General features: G+C 38.9%; 1 protein-coding gene across 12 annotated transcripts in view; it reads left to right on the top strand.

Moving 5' to 3' along the window:
* Window positions 1-10,228, top strand: part of IQCH (IQ motif containing H) — a 54,918-nt gene that overhangs the window by 4,147 nt on the left and 40,543 nt on the right. For 7 of the 12 annotated variants that reach the window (XM_061446567.1, XM_061446573.1, XM_061446572.1 and 4 more), the window contains 6 exons: window positions 74-193; window positions 6,950-7,061; window positions 7,796-7,924; window positions 8,513-8,587; window positions 8,672-8,886; window positions 10,113-10,228. The exon at window positions 10,113-10,228 is cut by the window's right edge and continues 436 nt beyond it. In XM_061446567.1, coding sequence (XP_061302551.1) covers window positions 74-193; window positions 6,950-7,061; window positions 7,796-7,924; window positions 8,513-8,587; window positions 8,672-8,886; window positions 10,113-10,228 — 767 coding nt within the window. Of the gene's footprint in view, window positions 1-73; window positions 194-6,949; window positions 7,062-7,793; window positions 7,925-8,512; window positions 8,588-8,671; window positions 8,887-10,112 lie in introns of those variants that run through there. The other 5 variants (XM_061446563.1, XM_061446571.1, XM_061446565.1 and 2 more) reach the window with 4 other exon arrangements.

Below are 10,228 nucleotides of genomic sequence, written 5' to 3'. Positions count from 1 at the left end.
TGGCCAATTCTTGCTTAAAGACACTTCTGTCCTAGCGCAGTGCTTTTAAGACAATGCCCATCATGTATTTCAGCAGCAGGTGGAAATGGATATGAAGATTATGCTTCACCCAGAGAACACTGATAATAAAGCTGGTTTAAAACACAACAATGAGATCAAGTTGCCACTTATAACCAAGAAAAAATCTGCTCCTGTAAGTAACTAATTTTATCTTAAGGGCTTATTATATGTATTAGTTTTCACTATTAAGGGTAATACATATCAGTTCTAAATAATTTCATTTTAAGTGAAAATACCTCAGAACTTCCTACTTTTGGACATTGATATTTAGCACAGCACTGTGGTCCACATGAAAGAATATGCCCAATGGTCTCGCATGAGGATCCTCTTCTACAGTTTAATCTATGTAATAGAGGCATTATGAAGCAAGCCCAGTGCTGTAAGAGACATTCTGGGGTGTTTGGTTTTAAAGAACATGAGCAGAACCTGTGAATGGCACAGCTGTAAGCTGCCACTTGTAAAAAACGCTTTTTGAAAGCTGTTGCCCAGATGAAGAGGTGATTTGTCTAACCCTGTGATACAGAGTTAATTAGAAAAAGGCATCATTGCTAATAGCTGTTTAGAACCACTCTAAAACACTCACAGGGAGGAATATTATACTACTGCAGAGAGCCATGTGTTTCACTGCTCGCACTGAAAACATGCACGGATCAGAGAGAACTTCTTAATGCTGACTTGAATTACAAACCTTTAGTGTGAATTAGTCAAGCTCTCTGATACATATTTACAGCTGCTAAGGAACTGCTCATGACAGGGAAAAACCAAGTACATATTTCCTATCTAGTTCATCCTACAGGGTTTACTGAAGTAAATGCTTTTTAGGAGTTTGCAAATCCCATGGCACAATCTGTGTTTTGAAATGTTCTGGCTTCACTGGGAGTAAAATTTTGCAATAAGATGTACAAAATCCACTCCTGAGGTAGTGAATTAAGGCACTTGTGTTACATGTGAGCTATACTTGAGCTTAAAGGAATTATAGATCACCAGCAGTAACTGAAATAAACTGATGTGTTGTTGCAGGTCTAAAATATGGGGTTTAGTTTGAAAAAACCCATCAATTAAAGTACCTACAAGAATTAACTGGGCGCTTCCTCCCCTGGTTTTACTCATCAGCCATTAGAGGGCAATATTTGTACGCACACACGCGGGTGCACACACACGTACACCCGTGTACATGCCCTACATATATACATTTGTTCAAAGATTCTCTCCAAAAGAAATCAGTGGCAGAAGGACTCTCACCGAAGTAAATTAAAATCTAATTGCCTGGTTGCCTGCATTCAGGGTGCTTCCAGGAGTTGTCAGCATCTGAGTTTTTGAGGAGACCTGAGCATTTAGAAATGTGATGAGATTAAAGGCACGCTGGTTGTGAGGTGACCAGATAGGTCAGCACAAATCTACACAGACTTATTATTCTGCTGTTTGAGTAGGTGGAAAAATTATTAGTAAGGATCTTACTGTTTAATGAAAAATGTCTTTTCTTGCTCTTTTGGTATTATAAAGTTGCTGATGCTGGATTTTATGATAGAAACTAAGAACAATTATCTGTTGCCCTTTGGTACCTTTTTGGGTCTGATAAGCACTAATGCTTTATCCTCTGGAAAGTTCTGTAGTTACTTTAAAGTGAGGACCCTAATTCTGTTTGAAACGCTGTGTGCAGACTGGGCATCACTTTTATTTTGTACCTCATATCTGGGTAACATATGAAAAATGATGAATAAATAATGATTAAATACGTGTACTTCCTGTGGAGTCTACAATGGGAAAAACAATAGTAATCTGAATTGCAGCAAAAATAATCCTGATGTACTGCTGCAATGTAGACAGGATTCACAACTACACCTTTCATTTTCCTAGGACTGCTGTTCTCTTACAGAATTATGCTGGCACTTCTTTGGTCCTTGTTTTCTTACAGATGTATATTATACTGTAAACTTAGGAACCTTTTAATTTATTGATGAGGTAAAATTTAATATGGTGATGATTTCTAGCCTTTATGAGTTGCATCTTACACAGTGTGGCTCTAATGGTGATGGCAGTGATTCTGTGTTGGGGAGGGTTTAAGCTAACTTATTTAAGCACCACCATTCTGATCATATCCTCTGTTATTCATTCTGTATTCGGGATTTGCATAGAGCTAATAACTAATGCTTATCACCGAATGTCTATTCATTTCCAAAATAATAAAGTAAGGCAAAGCAGGGCAATTATTTTCATTTCAAGTGACTAGAAGAAGCTGTAGAAAAAAACCAGGTCTTTTGGTCCTGCAAACCTGATTGTGTTTTAAACCTATGCATGTGGCTATAATTACAGTCCCAGCATAATTTGGCAGTGGTAGCAGAATGAGACTTAAACAAATTGCTGTTACACTACAGTAAATCAAAAGAAGCTTGTTGCATGTGTATTATGGTATGTAATCATAATGAAAAGCACAGAGAATTAATAAAATCTTCTTGTCACTAAAAAATAAAAAGGAAATAATTGGTGAGAGAGATTTAACTTAACAGATGACTCCAGTCAGCATCCTTTCAACCTAGAAATGGGAATGTGAAGGTCACCCCCATCTCAGATGACAAACATAGACCGTTTTGTTGGTAAACAAATTAATCTTTGGAAAGGTCACCATTTGTTTTAAGTTTTTATCCAGTTCTTGTCATCTGGAATTGGAGATTGACTGTCACTGTGCTAGGTAGGGGTGCAGCTGAAGCTGGTTCTGTACATATCAGCATTCCTTGACAAAACTCCGTGCCTGATTGGGATGCTATGGGCTGCTGGTTTACAGCTGTCTCCGGACAAGAATGGAGGCCCACCCCTGAATTCCAATAAGTTGGTCCTGCATATTCTGCCTCGTGTAAGCTGGCCCTTTGCCCACAAGTAAAACATACTGTGGTTCAAGCCAGCAATTATCTTTCTTACTTCCTTCTGTGCTGCTTCTGTTGCCTGTTTCAAAAAGCAGATGTGGGATTCACTCAAGTTCTCCATCTATTCTCTCTGCACCTGTTATGGCATAACTTGGATAGAGGTAAATGTCTGGGAGAGCTAGAAGTAGGCCATAAGAGGAACAAAGCTTGATTTTTCCATGTACGTAGAAAATGATTAGTTCAGAGCCATCTCTGGTTACTTTGAGCTTAAAGTAGGTAAGAATAACATATAAGGTCTGCTGTTAAAGATGCCTAATTGCTCCATATTGAAGATTTAACATTGGGCTTTCCACTTAAATTGGACTTTTTCCTGTAGAAAAACAAAATCTGAGGGGAAATAATGTACATTAATATCTTAGTATTACATCTAAGGGAAATAGCATTAATCATCTTGAATAAAAAAACAGACAGTCATAAAAATGGTTCCTATTTTAAATCTCATAAAGAGACTTAGAAATTTTACTCATCTGACATTAGAGTAGTTCCACTGACACCGGTGAGAATATGTCTTTTACTTAGTTTTCAGTGTTTCTGCACTTATTGCATGTGCTGGTTCTTGGACTTGGAGGACCCAAATCTGGTTATCTGAAACCAGAGTTAAACAGTTTCTTTATTTATTGTTTATTGCTACTGCCTTGATTATCAGAACAAGATTCTTCTCCCCTTTTTCCCAATAGAAGCTGATAGATGATGGAAGTGAGTGAAACTATTCTTTGATACTGCTTCCTTGCTTGGCTGCTCAGGGTGTAAATCAACACAGAAAAAGTACATCCCTTTAGACTGTAAGGCTGTGAAACCATAAAATGCAAAGAAATCCTATAGCAGTTCATATCCGGACAAATCCAAAGCAGACCTGGTCTATTGTGGGTAGTAGACTCAAGATTTGACTTGATGCTCTACAGAGATCCCTTCTAACCAACATTTCTACGTTTATGATTCTGTGATTGAGAGCAAAGAGCGATCACTTGGCACCTCTGCCTTTACTCCACTGGAGTTTTTTACAATCTGAACTGATTTCCTCCCATTGCTTGAAGCTCTTTTTTATTTACTTACTTACCGAATCTCATCTAGTTAATATTCCTGGTTGATAAACTGTATTTTTGGTACAAGATAGTACTCATCTTCTCTCTGTATTTAATACTACTTTCTTATTCTTTTACTGGGGGAAAGAGCGTATGATAAATGTATCTAAAAAAGGAAGTTGTTCTAGTTAAATATTGCTGGGTAAAAGGAAAACAAATAGAGAACTAATCAGAAAACCCCTGTGGTCTTACAACAAGTGCCCTGTTTAAAACGAAGCAAAAAGAAAAAAATCAAGTGGGAGAGGTTTATCCACAGGAGAAAACCCCTTTAGAAGGGTAATAGAATTGTTTTTCTCCTGACCCAGATTAATTGCACTCAGAAGTGCTTGAAATGGAAAAAATAGTTTTTCCACACACCCCAAGCATGTTTCAAGGCAAAGAAGCCTCAGTCTGCACTGCAATGAAGGGCTCCCTCACAGCCCTATAAAACTGTACTATAAAAGTGCCCGTGATGAAGCAGTATCCTGTGTGCTGACTTCAAGGAAAGCATTCTTGCTGCATCATAATCTTTATGACAAACTTCCTTAGAAGACATTATTCATGAAGGAAAATGTCCGAGATTCCCATTCCCATCAGCAGTAATGGTTGCTTGGGGTCTGCCAGAGAGGAAGCGGGTGAGGTGCCTACAGGTTAGTGCTGGATGGGGTGCAATCCTTTGCTTCTGAGGTGGTTTGGGTCTCACTACAAGCATTAAAATGCTAACTAGGACCTGCTACTTCTGGAATATCTAGTATTAAATTCACTACATTTTGTGTTTATGCATAAAAGCTGTAGGTGTGAGTAAAGGTTTTGAATTGCACTGACATAAGCAGATGGAAGTCTGCAATCTTTTCAAGTTAAATCACTGAATAATAGTAATAAAAATGTACAATGATGCTAAAAGTAAACCTTTTTTCTTGCAGTTTTCAGTATTATTTTTATTAGTAGTAATCAAATTGGCTTAATTTTAGTGAAAGTACCTAAAAGATGAAAGCAGTTTGTCAAGTTTTGCTTTGCTCTCTCACTGAAGGCTTCAAGAGAGCACCCAATGCAGCAAATAGGATGTGGAAAGACCACAGAGAGGGCGTACAGGTTGGGTGGGATTTTCTTAGGTAACAGTGAAGCTACAGAGCTGCCCCAGAACAGTGTTTTCTGTCCTATGCAGTGAATCACAGTGGCACAGTCCTTGCCATGGACTTTATAGAAATTACAGGATACAGCAAAGAAGAATTAAATAGCCATCTCCAGTTAAAGCCAGAAGCCTCTAGGCTACTGTTGAACTCATACACTCCACCTGAATTGCTTTTCTTGGTAGCTTATTACATCTCAATGAGCACAAATCAAATATGTATGTTTCATAGCACTGTTTGTCATAACAAAACTCCTGGGATTTAAACTAGGATAAAACTGACCAGTAGTAAAATCAGTGCTGCTTTACTCATAGCAACAGCCTGGAAAAGGAGTCACTGTTTAATTAAATTTATCTCATTTTATATATTTTTGTTGTGTCCACAACAAACTGCTGGGGCTGGGAGTGAGTGGAAAAGTGTGCTTTATTATTCTCTTTCCTCAGCATCAAGCCACTTACATGCCAACTGGTGTAAAGTTAATCTTTGTTCTATGCTTATTGCTTTTCTTGGAACACAAGGACATGAAGATTCATACGTCTGGATCCCTTAAAGCATAATGCTCTGTAATGGCCATAACTAAAATGAGTGCCTATGATTTCTCTGAAAGATTCTCTATTATGATAAAGCAAACCTATTTTCTATCTCCATAATGTTTCTTGTGGACAGTGTTATTATACAAATTGGAAGGAAAAATTAGAATAGTTTATTTTGATCTATCTCATTTCCCTATTAGGATTATAAGCAGTTCTTTAGAATTGTCTGCCCCTTTCTCTGCAGCTGGTGGTTGATGTTATTCACTAATTATAACACAGTGCTCAAAGTTCTAGTCTGGATCCTGTTCTACTAAAAGCTGTACACAGCATGATAATCAGTCATTAAAACCTTGTGTTTTAAACCAGCATGTCCCAATGTGCTCTGTGAAAGAGGTAAATACCATTATTCCCATTTTGCAGCTCTAACAGTATTTCCTAGCTCTCTGCTTTTGTGCATTTAATACTATTTTAAGGTATTTTATCATTCATAATGAAATAGTACTTTAAAAAGCAACTAAAAAAATTTCCTAGCACAAGGCATTGTTTTCTTCCCCTTAGCCCATCAGTAGGGTTCAAACATTTCTATCCAATGTGAGAATTTCTGACCATTAGAGTAATGGAGTAACTGGTAACAGGTTGTCACCCACAAAAGCATGGGATGTGGTACTTGGGATACGGGAAAGAGAGGCAAAAACGTGAGATGATAACACAGTGTTTGTATTTCTAGTACTGAAGGATAAGGAGGCAATATATTCTTTTCCCTGTGCAATGCTCTACGTGTGTAAGTGTAACAGTGAGACACACGGTATCGCTGTCCCAAAGTGATGTGTGTCACCACTTGAATTCCTGGCACTTAGAACCAGCAGGTTCTGTTTTTTCAGGCAAGCACAGGTTAATTGGGGAAGTGAAGGAGCCTCAATCCCACATTAGCACAGCCAGCGTGGCACATGTTTCCACATCACGTTATCAGGCTGTGTCATCCCCTGCTGTCCTTGAGGAACCTTGGGACTTCAGAAGCCTGTGGTACTGTTAACCTATTTCTGAGTAGTTCCACATACTGTAATTCCACTGATATTCCTTCCAGAGAAAAGTTATTTACATATTTGAAAGTACTTCCTTTTCTTTTGGTACCTTGTCTGTGTGTGCATTATAGATATATACATACAATTTATTATTGCAGGAGTAGAAAAGCCTGTCTTTGCGAATCCTGGGTTTCTCTGTTAAAAGTTTTTGTCTCTTCCTAGACGTGCAGTCAGAAGATTGTGAAGGGCCATGCAGGTAGCAGCCTATGGGGTTTGCCTACCTTTCATTACATGGATTCTCCCTTACCCCTGTTAGAAGAAGATCTAAGAAAAGGTCAGTCACAGAAGCCCACCTGGGTACCACTACCACCAGAGTTATGCTGTGTAGGGCATGTTGTTTGCTGTTTGCAGCAGTTATCTGGTAATCAAATTTTCTGGCACCTCAAAACTTGTAAGAATTGTGATCTCAAACACTGCAAAGGGTAGAGATCGACTTCACACTACTTACTCCATGTGGTAGCTAACTTAGGACACAGCATATGTTATGTTGAGCATCAGTCACCCTCCTTGAGTCAGTTATCTTGTAATTCACAGAGTTCAGTTGCTACTGGAAAGAAGAATTGTGTGTGATGGAGGGTTCTTGTACGACTAAACATGGTCAGGATAAACAATTATCATTAATGTCTGGTTATGAATCATTCAATCTCAACCAGCCCTGCACTTGGACTGTTTTAGCAACCAGTCCACCTTTACTGTGGTTTACAAAAGTTAATTCTCACCCATTCTGCTTACTAAATTGTCGTTGTACAAAGCATATAATTTCTTCTTAGAATCAGCACCATTACAGTATCTTTCATGTATTTTATAGGCAAAGCTCACCATCCTTGAAGGTAAAATACTGAATATTGAAAGATGAATTTTTCAATAACAGAAAACTGCCGCTTTTCTAGTTCTGATTTGGAATTGCAATAACTTTGGTCTGCCTTCGTTGAGTTCTTTCTTTACTGCTACTAATTCTTTCACAGCTGGAATATATATGAATTGTTCAATAATGTCATCTTCTTGTAGGTGTTCCGAGCCTAACTGAACAAAGGCTTATCCATCCAGCAGCAAAGATAATTCTCCAGATACCTCCTGTTGTATCCAAAGCAGCACCTTTCCATGAATTTCACAGGCAGCACAAGAAATCAGCTGTAGGTGCGTACAAAGGATTGATAACAACCATCAATTGCACCTGCAGCTTCACTTTCAGGCCCCTCTTTTATCTCACAAGGAAACAGCTGTCTAATGAGTCAAATTCTTAGGTGTACTAAGTACGTGAGCATCCTGTGTCTTGCAATTGAATGGGAATCAGATTTCTTTGTTCATTTCTGAAATCCTGGTAGGTTCCTACCTGCATGTTCCAAATTCTAAGCACCTGAATCTGAAGATCTGACTGGTGGTGGTAGTGTAAAACCAGTGTGAGTCATAACTTACAACAGCTATCAAGTGTCTGTTTTGGCAGTGTGGTTAAATGAATGACTCCTAGTAAGTGAATATTCTCTGGGCAATATGATTCTGACCTATCACAAAGTGTACTCTAAATGTATTGCTACAGCTGCTTGTGGCATGTATGGCAAGGAATGTTGGCAAAACAAGCTGTGGGTTTAGTAGCCATCACGTAAATTCAAAAGGTCCTCGTAATGAAAACTAAAATTAATATATGGAATAACCTGGAGCGTGAGTGCCGACATTTTGCCATTGCTATCCTGGCTGTGCTGTTGGCTAGCGTATTTCAAACTTTAGATTATTACAGAATGAAACTGAAAATTGCAACCTACAGGGACATGAGAGCAAACTGGAGAGAGCCCGTACCTAATGGTAGGTGGAGGAGTATCAACTTGGTGCTGTTGTTGCCCTTCTAACAATGAAACCTGCAATCATGTTTTTTTTCCTTTGGTACAGGTGAGATTAGTAGTAGGGCGGATGCTGAGAATACAGACACCATCACCTTCCCAAACTCAAAGCAAGCAATTTATGACACAGACTCCTCTAGCAAAGGTAATATTGCACGACGTCCATCCAGCAGCTCCAAGGTTTCAGCAAGGAAATCAAAGCGAGTGTGGACGTATCCAGCTCAGCAGTTGGAACCCGAGCTGCAGATTCCCCCTCAGACACAGGTATCTGGACAGGGAGGATGATGAGGCTTTTGTTCGTGTTTTTAATACTGACTTCACCAGGGATGGTTTAGAAAGTGACTGAATATCACCGAATTGGTACAGGACTGTTTCAACCAAATCCAGTGAATATTGACGTAAAATAGGAAATACTTCTTATATTGCCAGTTTCTCAAGTCTCCTGCCAGCATTTGTCTGTTTTTTCACACTCTTAGGAAATAAGTCTCAAAAGGATGTTAGGAGGTTATCCAGACCTCCAGGCAGAATTACCTGTATCTATAATATAGCAGACAGATGTTTTTCTAACCTGTTCTGAAAACTTTCGGTGATAGCAACTCCACAGTCTCCCTAGGCCATCTGTTCCAGTGCTTAACTAACTGTCTTTACTGTTATAAAAGAGTTTTTTAATGTCTCATCTAAATCTCCCCCATTGCAGTTAAGCAAATGTAGTGTTTCCCTTTATATTTACAGAAGACTATAGGGGTGTTTGACCTTGACTGCTTAATGCCTGCTGATAGTTCTTGATCCCCATGCAAAAGGGACATTTCTTTCTTTTTATGGCTAATTATTGTGTGCCATAGCAAACTGTCTGGAGTTTTGCTTGATCTTTCTAGACTTTGACTTTTGTGCTATTGAGGAGAGCTGAAAATCAAAGAGAAAGCAAACTTGAGAAATGGAGATGCATGAGTTATTAATGTAAATAAAAATAATTACCTGAAAGTAGTGCACGAGGATGGAAAATCAGAGCTAATGTGGTGCTGGCTGAAGTTGTCAGTAAACACAAAGTTGTGTTAAGAAGCAGAAGCATTTCTGTTCCAATTTTGACCCTGCTGGCATTTATATTGGCATGATGTCACCCGTTCTTCTGGGACAGGCAGAGGCAGTCTCAGTGGACTAAAGCTATTGCAGATACTTTCTGATTGTAGTCAGTGAATCACTGTAGAGCTTGATTTTTATATTGGGTAAATCACAGTTCTTATGTGCAATTATTGTATTTCTGTAAAAATGCTCTTCCTCTTGTATGATCTCTGAGGTCTGTGTGTGGCAGTGGGTTTTATGATAAAGCTGGGCTACGCTTTGTGGTTATGATGCATAAATTAACATGAGTGTGTTTCAGATCCTTAAATTCCCACAGTTAAGTCATAAATAGTAATCCAGTCATGTGTTTTGACCACTCATTTACAATCAATGGCAATTCCTCTTAATCTGTGGCTGTTCTCCTCCCACAGCTCCCACAAACATCTCCATGTCAGCCCTTACAGAATCCGTGCTTCGATTGCGACATGGCTGTTTACCACGGCACGATAGACCAGACAGCTCCAGGCTTTCTGGCATTCAAGCAACA

This window comes from Pezoporus flaviventris, unplaced genomic scaffold (assembly GCF_033815535.1).
Source record: "Pezoporus flaviventris isolate CSIRO_AGI_PZ_B2104156 unplaced genomic scaffold, CSIRO_AGI_Pfla_v1 ptg000006l, whole genome shotgun sequence".
Lineage (NCBI taxonomy): Eukaryota > Metazoa > Chordata > Aves > Psittaciformes > Psittacidae > Pezoporus > Pezoporus flaviventris.
Note: the sequence above shows the minus strand (reverse complement) of the source record. Positions and strands in the feature narration are given on the sequence as shown.